This window comes from Anolis sagrei, chromosome 3 (genome assembly GCF_037176765.1).
Source record: "Anolis sagrei isolate rAnoSag1 chromosome 3, rAnoSag1.mat, whole genome shotgun sequence".
Classification (NCBI taxonomy): Eukaryota; Metazoa; Chordata; class Lepidosauria; order Squamata; family Dactyloidae; genus Anolis; species Anolis sagrei.
The window spans coordinates 203,483,236-203,500,461 of record NC_090023.1 but is presented as its reverse complement, the minus strand read 5'-3'; the positions used below and the strand labels follow the sequence as shown (position 1 = coordinate 203,500,461).

The window sequence follows — 17,226 nt, the reverse complement described above, 5'->3', positions numbered from 1 at the left end:
AAAAGGATCCTCATCTTTAACACTGGGTGGCTGTAATACTGTTTTCATACTGAGAATAGCTTTACCATTGAATTTTGCCAGTGCAGATGGCCCTGAATCTTATTTGGTTTGTTTTTGGCAAGAATTTATGAATTTCCCCATTAACAGAATGGAAAAAAACATGCTTGAAAAATTTAGAAGTGGAAGCAAAATTAATAGACTAATCTGTCTAGGGAGTGAAGGGGTTAAATGTTCTTAAATCCAACTACACCTAGTTGTCTATCATCATCATCATCATCATCATCATCGATGGCGGTGCTATTATTGTATTTTATTACATGATAGTCACATTTTATCACTTTTTTGATGGTAAAAGGGGAGCACAACTAGTACACAGTAAAAAAAAGGAGGGGGGTTATGAACCAAAAAAAGGCTAGGCTTCCTGCATTACATACCATAAACATCGGCTTTGCCCACCTGCCCACCCCCTATCAGCAAAAGCATTTTACTCACTCACCTGCTTGCTGTCTTTCAGGCAGGGCATTCCATTCGCTCACTTTCTCACTCACTTGGTTGCCCGCCTTTCAGGTACATGTTTCCTGTGGCTGAGATCGAAAGCATGGAATTAACCGCAGGAAGCACTATGCCTGAAAGGCAAACAGGCAGGTGAGCAAATGAGTGGCTGAATGAAACGCCATGCCAGAAAGGTGAACGCCGATGGGCAGTCAGGCAGGTGAGTGACCAACTGAATTAAGCGCCATGCCTGAAAGGAGAGTGAGAAAATGAATCAAAGATGCGACTACTATTCAAGGAAAGCCAAAAAAACAAAAAGCAAATTTGGGATCATAAAAATGGGGGTGTGACTATTACACAGTGACAACTATTATGTGATGAACTACGGTAAGTTATAAAGTGTGGTTGTAGGTTTTCCAGTGCATCCAGCTAATAACAGTAAGAAAGGAAGACACTGGACCAAGCAAAATGACACACTGCACCTCTTCTATTTACCTTAATAGGCACATATAAAATGGCTTCCATGATTATTTGATTTATATTCTACTTTTTCTCACAAAAACTGTAGTGAAATGTTTTATATAAATACCATATTTATATTGTGAAAGGGTATCGGCATGTCGTTTTATGAACTCCTTAATGGAAAGCTCTAAAACTCTAGATCCAGACTTGCTCTTCCTTCAATAAATAGGAAAAGCAAATGAGGCCAAGAAAAGAAACTCTAAAAAATGAAGTAGCATTTCACATAATTTGAGAATAATATAACCTGACAGTTTGTCCACAAAGTACTTTGCGAAATATCCTCTCTTTCTCTCTCTCGCCCACATACACATGTGCTCCAGGAGAAAGCAGATGATCTCTAGGTGAATTCCCAAACAATTATCTATTTGATTACTATGCTCTTTTAGTAGTAAAATCTTACAACTAGAGGATAATTGAACTACCAATAATCAAGTAACATCTCGTTAAAACAGATTGTTTTTTTTTTAATTTTCTGTCTTGCTATAGAGCTAATACATTGATTTCACCGCACTAGAAGGAGAACACAGGTTTTTCTAATGCTATTGTTAGGAGCTCTTGTATAAATGGCATGATATTCATTAATGAGGCCCTTTGAAGTTACCTCTAAAGGTGTCCTGGGGAGTCAATTTTCAAGGAATTCCTAATGGAAACCGCAGATATCTGAGAATGAGGCCCACATCACCTTAACAAGGCTGGCATGAATCATTTAGAGGAGGAGGCAAAGTGACACATTGCAGTGTTTTTCCTTGTTAAAGCTATTGGCACCATGCGACAGGCACCTACGTGGGGCAACAATAGAAGCAATCTGGTCTGCCACAGTCCGCCTGCGACACCAGATTTCTTAAGACATTCCCTGCTGATATTGGTTCGTTTAATCCCTAAAGATTTAAAAAGTGTCCCAGAGACCTCGAAAATGGGAGGAGAAAGCAGGCTGAAGCAATCCATTTGACTTGACATATGTCTGACAGCCAGCCCCTTGGTTGCTAACCCATCTGCTAAACTTTCAAACATTTGCTTCTGTTGTATGAGAAATCAGTACTAGCTCAGGGTAGATTCTCCCCATATATTTTGCAGAACAATTCTTAAGTACGCACAGGTGAGTATATGAGCTTAGAAAATGGTTTCAAAACTGACTTCCATAATATCAGAAACAGTTAGACAAGAACTAAAGAATACTAAAATGGGCATGCCCATTTTTGAAATAATCTAACTGCATCTTTTTATTTATTTTTATTTATTTAACATATTTATATACTGCTTTTCTCAGCCCGGAGGTGACTCAGGGCGGTTCACAGTCGACAACAATTCAATGCCTCCACAACTTTATGACTACTGATGTATCTGTAGTTTGACATTATTTTCATTAGTGCTTCTGAAGAAGTGGGTAAAAACACATCAGACAAAGCTCATACTAAAATAAAACAGTTAATCTTAAAATTGCTTCTAGGTTCCTTTTCTCCCTTTTTTCTTTAATATCCCAGATATCCACATTTGAAAATACACTATACATTACTCTTGATTTAAAGCAATGGTTTGCAACCTGTGGATCCCCAGATGTTTTGGCCTTCAACTCCCAGGAATCCTAACAGCTGGTAAACTGGATGGGATTTCTGGGAATTGTAGGCCAGAATACTGGGGACCCACAGGATGAGAGCCACTGTTTTAAAGGATTAACACACTTTCACCGCCATCATCATCTTTCTTACAAAATTACTGCTTATGAACATTTTTGCCATCTTACTGATCCTGGATCAGTTCAACCACCTACCAATATGGCTATGGCTATTGCAAATGACCTTATATTAATTGTTAGCAGCATAATAATCAAATATGAGAAACTCTCACATATTTTTTAAAATATTACTGTACTAAAGACATTAGAAAGACAAACCACATGGTTAGAGTGCACAATGGCAATTTATTTGTGTTTGGCATGCAACAATTATTGGGAAAAATTAAGATTACAATTTTTGATCAAATAAAAAACGTTTAAGCCTACCAACTGATTACTCGCGCATTTTATCATTCTACACAGACAGATGTCACTAAGTAGTGACTTGCATTATTTTCTTTTTAAAAAGTACAAATGAATCATTGCACGAAACCAAATGAACCCTCTACGACATGCTCATATTTCCAGACTTGCTAAACAATGCTATAATCTATACCGGGTTTATCATAACAAACAGGCATGATCCGGAACCATCTATATTTTCTATTTTACAGACTCCCTGAATAAAAAAATCTGAAAGATGAAATGATGGCCAATAACACTTCAGGCATAGGTACCTCACTTAACAGAAATCATTGAGAAAATCTTACAAAAAAAGTGAATCAATTAAAGTGCTATAGCTGTTGTATATGAAATACTGCTAGCAAATATACTTAGCTTTAGAACCATTGGGAATGCACAAAAGGAATTTAGGAATGTAACCCATGCTGTCGCACAACTTGCTAATGTTCAGCCCTTATAGATTTTCTGTAACAGAACATACAACAGATTAATCTTGTAATGCTGCTATCCTTCCTCAATTACTTTGAAAGCAAACATTTGATATAAATCAACATCCTTCAGAACATATGTACATTTTCACCACTTCTACCATTGCTGGGGATACATGGAGCCCAGTGTATAGGAAGGGCTTTGGCTTACACTACATTTCTAAAAGGTATAGTTGTAAATCATATTCCAGACATATGCTCCCTCTTTTCTAAGAATCTAATTGAGCAAAAAGTTTCAAGTAGAGAACTCATCATTAAAATGCTTAATTGAAAATATGATCCCATTCATAACAGCTACAGTACAAACAAATATTTTAATAGCTGGGATATTACAACTTGATTTAGATAACAGACAAGTATAACTAAAATCAATGGATACTTAAGTATAATCTGTGGATCCTTCTACATTCTTTCTTAAGTGGTAATCAAGTTTAACATAGTAATTTTAAAAAACAGCAGCAATCTCCACCAATAATATTAAGCATTTTTATGATAATGTCCTGCATCCCAATAAAGTAGGACCCAATAATTCATTATATGCATCTTGACCTACCATTCAACATTTGATTCAGACCTACTCTATTTGAGACTCACCAACAGGAGCCAAGCCACATACTTTTCACTAGAAATGACCTTTACATATTTTTCTGGTACTATTTCAAATAAAGCAGAGTAATAATGACTGCTGGTAAATCCTTCATGCTAATTTCTTAACAAGAAGCATACACAAAAATGTGTGGACAATCTACATTCATTATATTGACCCTCTAGGAAATGAGGAGTGCACCTATGATTTTGTAATGAAAATAATCTAGCAAAACTATTTTACATTCCATATAAATATGGAATATCCTTGGAGAGGAAATATTATTTTATTGTACAAGGAATATTGTGCAAGATTTGAAGACAATCAAAGAATTTGTACTAATACTGAGGTGTCATTTCGCTACTGAGTAGATAAAGACCAAAACACCTTGCTATACTAGTCTTGTAGTATCTCCTAATTTCTGCAAGAGCAGTAACTATGGTCTCAGTGATTGTGTACTTAGAGTATGTCAACAGGCATTTTGTGTCATTACTCAGAGAACACAGAGAATTTATTTAGAATACTCACTTTTACACTTTTATGGGGCATTTTGTTGTTGATGAACATTGCCTTATACCTATTTGAGTTACAACATACATAGTACTTTCTTTGAAGTTAAATACTGAGAGTAAAGGGATGCTTGAATTCACCAACGAATTAGATAGGACTAGAAAGCACTATGAAAGTGGTTCATAAAAACCTCAGCTAAAGTTCTTATTAACTTTGTGGCACATGTCAAAATTTTACAGCAAAGTATTTTGATCTTTCTTATTAAGATTCTAAAAAAAACATAATTCAAAAGGTATATTCTAAAAGTTCATAACAATATCAACTGAGGATTCTGTGGTTTATACTCTTCAGTAAGATGAACTTATATATAATGGAAGTTCAAACTAAATATCAATGGCCCAACGGTTTCCAGTATCATGTGTGGAAGCCATTAACTGTGGTACTGTGAAACATCTGAAAGCTTTAAACAGGCAATGCATTTTAAAAACACATTTTTGTATAAACAATCAAGGTAAACATTTACTTCAAATACAAGAAGTTAACCTTGAAACACAAGGAATAGCTTAGACTGTTAGCTACTCAGTGTTATCGTCTGAAGAATAGATTAGACTATATCATTTGGCACTCACAATATGAAAGAATAAAGTGAAAGCATGTAAAGTGTGTGTGTGTGGAGGGGAGAATCCTTCATATTCTGAGACATAGTATAAATTCTTAAATTATTAACATTTATTCATATATTAGGGTCCACCAAACTACAGAGGAAATTGATGGAGACCCTCTGAAGCAAAACGAATCTCTTCCTTATGGCATATTATCCTGTGATTTATGGCTGAAGATATTTAAGACTACAGACAACACTCCTGCACCACTATTTTTGGAACAGCTCTTCCCTACTATTGTGTGATACTTACAAGAGTTTAAATTAAGAACAATGCTCTTAGAATATTGAGAAAAGCTAAAATAAAAATATTTAATATCATTTATAACTGGAAGAAAAGGAAACAATATTCAGTTGTTCTTTCTCAGAAAAGTTTCATATATCCAAATTTGAAAAGATACCCATTAAATAAGAGAAAAAACATATGAACATCTGAAAACACCCCACCCCCCATTTTAAAGTAAAACAGCCTTATTCTAACACTCCATCTTGTTGAAGCCTTCTTTGCGTTTTGCTGCACCAAATATGCTGCTTAAATACTTACATAAAGCAAATTAGAATAACATTTTGATCACTAAGTATAGTAAACAAACTTTTCTTTATGGCAGTGTTTTCCATTGCATTTTGCCACTTTGAAATCAATGCACAACACTATACACAAATATTACCTTGTTACAGGCATGCATAATCAATTACATCTGCAACTCTCAAACGAATGACAATATTTAAATTTGACACAGCATATAGGATTGAAAACCCTCCAAAAACTCTTTAAACCAGGCATAGATTTGTAAAAGCACAACATTCAAAATATTTCCCGATGCAAACTGGTAAATGCCAAGGAAATTTGCTGAAATGCTAATTCTTCAGATTTCTCTGTCAGCCTTTGTCTCCTCATTTATATAGACTTTAAGTAAATGAGGTATTAACTCATTACAGTTTTCTGTTTACCTCATCTTAAAGTATACTTCGATGCCTAAACAAGTAGTATGCTGTATCCTTGTACATATGTCTAGCTCTTTTCACATCCATACCAAGGGATATAATTTCAAAAGCGCACATTTCTGAAAGAGCATAAATGTAGCTCTTCAAACACATTCCATTCTGGAATCAATACTGTCAACATCCTTATGCAAAAACATCTTATGACACTTCCATTTAATAGGTCTGTATTGATGATTCCTAGTTCTAGACTGTCAACAATAAAATCCTACATTATCACATTTTCCTTCATGTTGATAGCTGCAAAACACATCCTGCTTGTGCGCATCCACTTTGACAGCATGCCTTAACATCAAAGAGATTGACTGAAGAACAAAATAAATATTCAAGTAAGAGTATGGGATTGTAGCTCTACAGTGGTGTACACAATAACTGCATTAAAGCAAAAACAGAATACACTGGCAGGTAAATGTTTGAGTTAAAAGGAGTGTTTTAAAGCCATTGAAACTCACATTTCACTTTTATACAGCTCATGTACAGATTGCCAGTTTTGGCAGATACCAGTTCATATTTGGAGTGAATTAAAAGAGTGGAAAATAGAAAGTAAGATATCAAAACATTGCAGTAAGAATCTGTCTAAGCAAAGAAGCAACACAGGATACTAACATTACTTTAGCTTTTTGCAAATTTGCCAGCTCTTCGAGAAGGTTCATATGGCACTCTGAGAATACTGGGAGTTTCTTCCATTACTCGTACAAGAAGATTGTCAATATAGTCTTCAAGTTCACGAATATGAGTGTCCTTCTTCTTAAGTTGTTCTTTGTGTTTCACTAATTCTTGTAAGATCTCTTCATACGTAAGATTACGGTATCCTGAGGTTGCATCAAAAGGATTTCCCTCCTAGAATACAAAGGTTTGTTTAAAAAAAGAATTAAGAATATTAATGATCCTGTATCTAGAAAAGAATAAATCAGAAACCGAATATAGCAATTTTCTTTTACTCCATTAAGACAGGTAATGAATTGTAATAGTATATTTAAATAAAATACTTGTCATATTGACACTGGACAAGTAGTTTATCCAGTCCAGATAATTTGTTATCTAATTATTCATTCAGTCATTTCCCATATTTTTATCATACTAAAGACTCATTGCTGATTTAAAGTTTTTGTGCTATTTTCTTTAAGCTATTAGGAAAAAAAAAGTTGGCACTCCACATTTGTGGTTTTGATTTTTTCAGATTTGATTATAGATTTAATTATTATGTTCTTTCTAGGAATCTCTAGGTCCTCCACCGTGACCTGCAATATTGTTGCACTGGAGGACTTAGAGATTCCTAGACAGAACACTTTTCTAGGTGTTTTTAGATCCCATAGTGTGATTCTTTGGTCAACGTCCTGCATAAGTTGACTGTAGAGTGCCGTGCTGGAGAGTCAAGAAATTCCTACAGATATGCTCTCTCAGATAATGTGAATATGTTATTCACATTATGGTAATGTGACTTAAAGATCTATGCTCATGTTACATCTGACATTTTAAAGCTGTTGGAAATGATTTTAGTTGCGAATGGCTTCCTATGTAGTACACCTGTTGTGTGCAACTTTTTTCATACCAGCTATGCATAGTTCTTGTACTATGCATGAAAGCTACTTCTATGTGTTTGCCCAGTACAAGCATGTATGGCATAACTGGACTGGAATATATAAGAAATTCAACTATATATTTCTATTATACAGTCCAACTAGCTTGTAGTGTAGGAGCGGATTGTCTGGAACTGGAGAACAGAAATAACTTCTGCCCCTCAGAGCACCTTGAGCCATCAAGAACCAACTAAACTAAAGTAAGGTGAAAGAGCACTGAGGCCTCATAAGAGCCAGAAATTACTACTTAAGCAAAAGCATCAGCAAGGGAAATCAATGTGAGCTAAGCTAGTTATAAATACACGCATAACTCACTACTTCATTCTGACACTCAAGAATTAACCTCTCGCTTCCTTCTGTTTCTTTTCACCTCCTTCCCTGTGTGTGTTGTCTGTTTTTAGATAAGATGCAAGAGGTTAGAGGGATCTCTTTGCTGTATATATAACCTTTGAGAGACACTCATTGTCTGAAAGGTGGGATAAAACATAGTTAGGGTAATACGTTCAAAAAGCAGTCATAGCCACAGAAGAATATTGCAACGATAAGGATGATTTTGCTGATTAATTCTGGCATCACGTCAATAAGAAAGGAAAGAGAAGTTGCAACAAAATATAAATACTGCGGAATTTACAGTACACCAACTTTTCAAGCTTTCACTGTTGGTCTGTAGTAAAAGCAGGAGCAGATTGTAATTGAGATCTAAGGGAAACAGGCCTCCATCTGGGACACACAGTGCAGTGTTATTAAGTGAACATTTCTCTGGAATGCTTCCCACTTTCCTGGCAGAAGATGCTGCAAGGGAGCCTGTCTATATTTGAAAAGAATCCAAAACGATTAAAATGGATAATAGATGTGGTTCAAAAACATTTCTTGGTTGCTTCCCAACAGTGAGATAATTCTTCTGCATTCTTTTTTTAATTAATTCAGGTTCTATTTTAAGATTTGTCTGCATCTATATTTAAATAGCAAGTTGGAGCTCATTCATACATGCACGTACTCACTGATCATTCAATAACCTACAGATGAATCCGTAAACTGGCTTTTCTGATAAGCATTGTATTTGAGTTTAAATCTGGCAATAAGAAATCTGCTTGCTAGACTGATCAAGGATGCCCATTTCACACATGCAATGTGTGGTCAATGAATGATGAATATGTGAGAATGTATATTTATGTCTGCTAATGAAATTAATGCAGTAATATATTAAAAATAAATTAAAATAACTTGACTCATCAGCAATGCATGAAATTGTGTAATAAATCCGGGCACTGCTTTTCCAAGCATTTTCTGGATTACACAATTACATGTTGAATACTATGGCTGCAGAATGACCCATGAATAATGCTAAAAAGAATCCATGTTCAGTTTGGAAAGCTTGCAGACTTTTCTCAGCCAAACCTCAATCCCAAATTAGTATCTTTTTTTCATCTTTCTAAACCTGACACCCGTGCCCTAATCCTATTCCTGAAGGAAGAAGGAACAGAGAAAGAGAAAGAATCCACATTCTTATTTGCTCCATTTTTGGTAGCTCATTTCTACCACTTTAAATGCCAAGCTTTGTCTACCCTGGGAATGTGGAGAATAGAATTGTATAACCAAGGCATATCCAAAAGTACTGTTTGAACTCCTTCCCTTTCACAAGGCAGCCAAGGATTTATGTAGCTTCTAAAGCCTTGTTTGTCTAATTACCCATTCTAGTCCTCCTGTGGCTGTGATACAAAAATCAGAGCACTTGGATTTAAGCAGATTTCAATGGGAATAAGTGTTTTATGGATCAGGGTGTTTATGTTCATTTCCCAGACTGCCTAATGTGCACTGAAATGTCTAGAGTTTAAGCAGAGTAAGAAATATGCTATAATTGCAACATTGTACTTAAGATGGTAATGAAGACCTATTAAAACCGACCTCTGGGGCTGATGATATTGCAAACAGAATTTTAAGCTAGTTAAAAAAAGAAAGAAAAAGTTTCCTTTGATGGGTCACTGAGCAGTGATCAGTGAATTTAGTCCATACACAGTGCAGGCTACGGTATATATGTGCCTACTCCATAAGTCCCTTCAGGCTCAAAAGAATTTCCCTCCAGATAAATACACATAGGGTTTCAGCCATTATTTAAATATATAAAAATGTATGAAACTGGAAAACAGTTTAGAATAAATCATATAAAAATGTGAGGGCCAGCGTAATGTAATGGTTTGACTTTTGCACAATGGCTCAGGAGACTAGAGTTCAAACCCTTGGCTGAAAAAGAAACCCACTGGGTAAATTTGGGCAAGTAACACTCTCTCAGTCTCAGAGGAAGGCACAAAGTTTGCCAATGCCATGATAGGTTTGTCCTAGGGGTTCCATAACTCAGAAATAAATTGGAAGCACAAAACAATAAATATGTATTAAAACAGTAGTCATTTTGTTATGTGTGAATAATGATCATTTTGCTCTTAGATAGCAAGAACCAAATCAAGTCCCACCTCCCACCTCCTAATTTTAGAATGAGGTAAGGTGACATAGGGATGCCTTCTGTTTACATCTGAAGCCTATCATTAAGGAAGATAAACACTGATAATTTTGGAAGCATACCACATCAAATATGCACGGATTTAGCTTCACTCGCTTTCACTTCAGCTATCTCTGCCTCCACTTTGGCACCTATCACATCATTAAAATATGCAGGTGGCAAAGTTGGAATAAGGCTAATTAGAAAGGGTGAGCTAGCAAGCCAGAATAAATGGTGCAAGTCAATCAACTGTTTAATTTTTTGAGCTCTTTAAACTAATTGAAAGGTGAAGTATTTTTATCTGGTTTATTTTTCAGTTAACCCCTTTTTATATCAATTATCTCCACTAAAAATGCCAAGCTCTTCATAGATATATCTGAATATGAACTATTTCTAGTGTGATGGATGTCTGTATGTAGAAACAGAATTTAGAACCAATTCAATTTTCTGTTGACTCAAATGTAGTTTATTTTCCACTACATTAAAGAAGAAATAGTAGTAATAAATAAAAAGTATGTGCTTTAATACAACACTCCACAAAGAAATTCTATATTTTGTACCAAAATTGGTCATATTATAACATAATCAACGATACCTAATCAAAGTTACATTTTAGTTACATGTCGGTTCAGAGGAATAGATCTTTTAAGATGTCTAGATAGAGTTTAAAAAATCAAGTCCATGTTTATGCAAATCTTGCAGCCTATTGGAAATTGGATGCTTTTAGCCCTTAAAATAATAGGAAACCTGTCTAGCGAACGTAGACAAATCTTAGTTTAAAATATATAATCTACTGCCACCTTCTAATGCTGTAATGGCAATAACCTCAAGAATGTGCAAGGAAAAAAGCAACATTTGAAATATGTAAGCATGTACGGGAAATCTTGAAACTAAGTATTATTTGGGTACAAGCTGATAGTCACAACTACCGGATAAAGGGAAAGATAAATGAGAACCTGGCATTCTTTGATCATCTGTTTATTGTTCTAATGAGCAACTTTGCTTTGGGAATATCATCTGAGCCACTTTCACATCTTGCTTTATCTCCTTTTCCGTTCCTAATTAGGCTTTAAAGAGTTCTTGCTGCCCTTTCAACCGGCTACTGCTCCTCTTTAAGCAACGTTCATTCAGAGACAGGTGTTGGCACCACCAGAGCACAAGGCACATAAACTTAATTACCAAACACTACTTCCAAGGGAAGAAATAATTTATTGGCGGTGCATCATTTAAACTACTTCAAACTACTTATAGAATAATTCCACAACATCTGAATATTGACAATGGTTCTATTTCCAGCTTACTATGTAAAATTAATGTCTTTGCCACTATAATTGTGTTTTGGATTACACAAACTTTCAACTAACTCAACATTATGATTTAATCCAAAATGAGAACAAAGGCAAACATGGATTATCTATCACCTTTAATTCTCACAACTAAAACTACATTTAAAATTACCACGGTTTTTAGTAGCAAATATTCCATAATTCTGGATTTTATTTTAAAATCCATAGCAGCCAATGAAATGTATTTTAAACAAAGTGCAGAAACTATGAAAAATATGATCAAGAAAAGGACTATATGCACATTCACTGGGAATAAACACTATTCACCACAATAATAATGCAAATAGCACTGGACTGCATGCCCACTTAAAATTAATCAAACAGTACATAGACAGATGCCAAGTCCTATGGATTTAATTTCATCAGAAGACATCTCAAAACAGGTAAAACCCTTTCAAATGTATTACTTAATCTCTCAAAAGAGGGGGCAAGATCATTGTTGAATTTATTTGCCCCAATAAAACACATCAGCTTATTTCTTTATGAAATCACAAATTTGTCCTGTGAAGGATCAAAGAGGAATTAAGCAATATACACACACAATCCTGCACCTTTTTGCAATTAATTTTGGAGCAATCCTGCAGTAAAGCTATTCAAATCTTTATGCCAGTGGGATGAACAACAATGTATGTTTATAGATAAGTAGCACAACCAAGTCCAATAGGATTTACTCAAAATGTAAGTGTCATCAGGACTGAAGGCTATGCAAGAGTAATAAGTCATCAGGACTGCAGGAGTAATAATATCATTTAAAGTGAAGATAATACAATATTTTTTTATTCTGGAACAGACTCTAATACCATTATATTTCTAACTGAATTGGGATTTGGGAAGGGATACTTTTAAAGTTCTCATCACACAGGTTATTCTTCCATCCTTTGGTGGTCAGATGAACGTTCCAAAAGAAAACAAATGCAGCATTTGAGAGTTGTTTTAGTCTTCGTGGGAGTTCATTTGCTATTTGTATTACCAACCTCAATATATTTACTCATCAACTTAGCACTCTCACTTTGGTAAAATCACCTCATACATCTTACAAGATTCATGGGACCTGTATTTGTAAAGGACTGGTTGGAATTATTCACTACCAAGAAACCTGTTGCTTGGAATATATACTCCCCTAGTGAAAAAAGGATAGAAGTATATTACACTAACTAATACAAGTCCATAATGCTGCTATTCAAGACTACCATGCAGCAGAAATGTGTGCTGCTCTGGTTACCTAAAGATGTCACAAAAAAGATGTCATGTAATTGGTAAAATACAGGGAATTCTACTAATAGACTTGTGAAAATGCTGAGGAGAGTTGTTTAGTTGAATAAGAAAGACAACTAACTTAGCAACTTATTGTTTAAACCATGAAGAAAAACAAGCTGTAAACTAATTATCCTTGCATGGAAAACAAATCAACTTACATGACAGGCAATTATTGCCCTTGTGCCATCTTCTATGTGTTTCACCAGAGGATTCAGATGTCATTATTTTGTGTTGATATATGATTGAAAAAAGCGGGTTTGGTGGGAGGACTTCAGGGGACTAGATATGGAATTGTGCCCCACAAAAGTAGGGCCATATTTTCCCCTCCTCTGAGAGGAGAAAGGCTGACAAGAACCATGAAGCCTCACATAACCATGTCTGACATGCCACACATCTCACTGTCTGCATAATTTTTTTTCGTGTCAGGAGTGACCTGAGAAACTGCAAGTCACTTCTGATGTGAGAGAACTGGCCACCTGCAAAGACACAGCCCAGAGGATGCCCGGATGTTTTACCATCCTTGTGGGAGGCTTCTCTCATGTCCCCACATGGGGAGCTGGAGCTGACAGAAGGAGCTCAACCCACTCTCCCTGGATTTGAACTTCTGACCTGTTGGTCAGCAGTCCTACTGACACAAGGGTTTAATCCATTGAACCACCAGTGCTCCAATCTGCAGGAACAGCAAGCACGAAAAGGAATTGTATGTTCTTATCAAAATACATTCATAGATCCCTCTACATGCAGGTGTACAATGGGCCAATCAGAATTCTCTGTCACATAGAGGATATTCCCAAGTGAACTTTAATACCTACTCACAGCAACTAAGAAAGAAGCTACTCTGCACCCCCCTCATGTGTACTTTGAATACATGTGAGGGTTCAGTAGAGCTCTTCTGTATCTTCGGGTTCCCAAATTAAATTGAACAGAAGTAGGCTTAGGACAGAGAAGATTTCATAGAAATTAGTAACTAAGGCTGATGAAATCCGAAAGTACCAGAAGCTCCTTCTTTTGACACTGAAACAGACTAACATAGTTACTTCTTTGAAAATCATTACTCTGCTACTGAAATGATTTTTAAAAATAATGCTTAGGAAAAGGTGCCCCATTTCTGAGTTCCTCTTTGGCTAGTAAAGAGTCCTCAAAACTGCAAAACTACCAGCAGCAACCCCCTACCTCAGATTTCGGGGTGGTATTTGCCACGTTAGGAGTGAAATAAAAATAAAACTTATAAGCAAAATTATGGAGATGGATGGGAAACAAAAATTAGAGGTGGCAGTCCAGAATCTCATGCACCTCCTCCAGTCCTTGGAAGTTCCTTATCTCTGGGCTAGAGTGACCTTGGTCTTAAATCAACAAGGTAATTTGCCTGTTTAATATATATTATATAACCAGATATTTCTAACACTCTTAAAAAGAACTCTATCAGCTATCTACACACTTCAAAGCTTTATAAAAAGAGTAAACTAAGTATGGTATGACTATTTCTTACCGTTGATTTCCGGAGATTTTCAGTGTTTGCAGGTTTCACATTAAAACTAGGGAAACAATAAAAATGTATTACATAATAAATATACACAATCATACAATATTTTAACATATTGCATGCTGACTTGATTATATCCCATATATAGGCAAAACAGTGACACATATATTTACACACACAAGTTCAAAAAACACATGCAAAAATATCCTTTAAAATAAGAAAATATATAAATAGTAACATATACCCAGGCAACAGCCAAAAGTCTTTGTATACCTGCTTTGTTTGGTACCTGTAGGGTTGCAAAAGCAGAAATGTGCTTTCAGATCCAAAAAGCCTCTTCTCCACAAAACAGACATGTACAATGTACCAATAAGATTTTCTTTGTCTTTACTACAGGGGAAATATCTTTTCTATAACCATACTGAATAATAATTTGGGGAACAGCTGGAACACAGACGTTCCCCAAATTATTATTCAGTATGGTTATAGAAAAGACGTTAAAGGCAGTAAGTCTGAAAGTATTAAGCTTCTAGCACAACTTAAGGAATGTAGGTACAGAAAGAGAAGTACCACAAGGAAGCCTCCCTTCTGTGCAATCGTTCAACACTGGTTTTACCCCAGACAGAGAACAAGACACTTTCTTAACCCAACACTGATTTTCTGTAGAATGGGGGCCATATAAACAACAACAAAGAGATACATGCTGCTAGTTTTTAGTGACCTTGTCTCTCTTCAGCAGCAAAAACATATCACCACAATTCTATTCTATCCTTTATGGACAAAATTTGACTGATGTATTTCATCTCTGCAGGAATATTTCTTTAAAGGTGAAGGCATGTCAAATAAATGTCACTGGTCTCAAAAATAGCTCTTTGTCCTTCATCCCTGTATGGTGCTTGACAGCTACGCTTCAGTTGTAGCAGTGACAGATATCTCCCATGAATTTTGCAAAATACTCTAACCCATGAAGAGTTCCAGGTTCGTTGCCCAGATACAGTAGGGAGGGGAGGAGAAGGAAGAAGAGGAGAACTAATCCTAACTGTTGAACTCTACGAGCTCCAATAGGAAGTCCAATAGGACTCTTTCCCAGGCAGGAAGAAACATAAAATTCCCTAGGAAGAGTCAGTAAGCAAGATGACAATTTCTTCTAAGGAAACAGAAAGTGCATAGGAGCAAAAATCGTTAAGGATGAAAATGAAACAGCTCTCTATCTCTTGGGGAAACTCATTTTCACAGAGTCCACAAAAAGCTACAATTTCCAATGTCCTGGAATTAAAGACATCACCAATTCTAAATTGCAAGACAGTTTTTTTAAGCTAGGTACAGGAATGGTAGATCTTTCTTCCTACCTTTCTCAGAACAACTATGGAAAAATTCAAAGGAATGACTCTATAAATAAACAAGCTTTTAGATACATTTTAGAACTTCAGATACAATTCTTGGTGTAATTACTATTATCTCTATATTGCATGCAATTAATTATGCAGTTCCTATAGGTTCAAGATCCATATATATTCATGTCTAAGTCGACTTCATGTATAATTCATGATAGGGTCTTAAAACCAATCCAATCTAGCCTTTTGTTAAATGGGAACCCATTCACTACTTTTCTAGTTTAAAATAACTTATGGTCCTATGTTCATACAAAAGTCTGTGCTACTGAAATCTGTATGATATGCTCCTGTATGATTGTGCTGAGCATGAAATAACATGTTGTCTGATGCTGCTAATGGCTTTGAAATGTTATTTCCTGATGTTTACTGCCTTTTGTTCCTGGTCAACCTGGCAATAAAGTGTTTGACAATGTTAGCATGAGGCCTTATAAGGCAAAAGGGACATGATGAGTTTCCATTTCATAATGAGTTTTCTTCCACAGTTGCCATAATTCTAAAGAGTCATCCCTCCAAGTCATAAGTCCTTGGAGACCACGCCAATGGAATCCATAGAGAAAACTGAGGGAATTGTGTATCATTACTGTGAGGAGTGAGCACTATATAAAGAATAATTCAAACTATTTTTCTTGAATTTTTGTACTACAAATGGTTAACCGGTTGCTCTAGACAGAAGACTCCGTGTTAAACTTCCTTCATTATATGAAGCTTTACTATTAGTCTTGCTACCGCACCAGTGTCTTGATTAATTTGGAAGCAAAACACATCTAGATATAACCCAATATATGCCCTTAATTGGGATGGAAAAAAATATTTGCTATGATTTGTTTTCTGGTTGAAAAAAAATGGTTTTCTCAACATGTGTTAAATCTATCTGGGAATAATAATATAGTGGTGAAATTTTTTCATAGTTTCGTCTTATTATTCATACATTCCGAAGTGCTTCAAGAAAATATTCTTTGCAGAAAAATGTAAGTTTTTTTGGGGGGGGGGGGTTGCATGAGAATTGTGGAGGTTTACACAAAAATACTGATCTCAGATATCTCCATGTGTTTTCTGCAGTCTGTGTGTGCAAGATTGTTGTTTTCTTGGCCAAAAAGCCCTCAAACATTTCATGTATTTCTTCAGAATTTTTTTTCAAAACATTAAGACTGTATGAGAACAGCACAGAAATATTTGTTTTCTCATCTGACAACTGTAGAAATTGTTTTCTCCTCAGAAAACTGTAGAAATTATTCATCCTTAACTGCAAGAACATAACTAAATATTCACATTCCTAGTCCATAATCCTTCTGAATATATTTTAATCCACAAGAGAACATCCATATACATGTAAGAAATCATATGGAAATTCCTATACATGTCCAACACCACAGCTGAAAGAAAATATGTGTGTGCAT

At 35.6% G+C, this 17,226-nt stretch overlaps 1 protein-coding gene across 3 annotated transcripts in view; it reads right to left on the bottom strand.

Moving 5' to 3' along the window:
• Window positions 1–2,912: 2,912 nt before the first annotated feature.
• RAB11FIP2 (RAB11 family interacting protein 2) overlaps window positions 2,913–17,226 on the bottom strand; it is a 38,698-nt gene continuing 24,384 nt past the window's right edge. The window contains exons 4-5 of one of the 3 annotated variants that reach the window (XM_060768508.2): window positions 14,442–14,487; window positions 2,913–7,115 (exon numbers count right to left, since the gene is read on the bottom strand). In XM_060768508.2, the coding sequence (XP_060624491.1) occupies window positions 6,888–7,115; window positions 14,442–14,487 (274 nt within the window). In that variant the 3' untranslated portion in view covers window positions 2,913–6,887. Of the gene's footprint in view, window positions 7,116–14,440; window positions 14,488–17,226 lie in introns of those variants that run through there. The other 2 variants (XM_060768509.2, XM_067465808.1) reach the window with 2 other exon arrangements.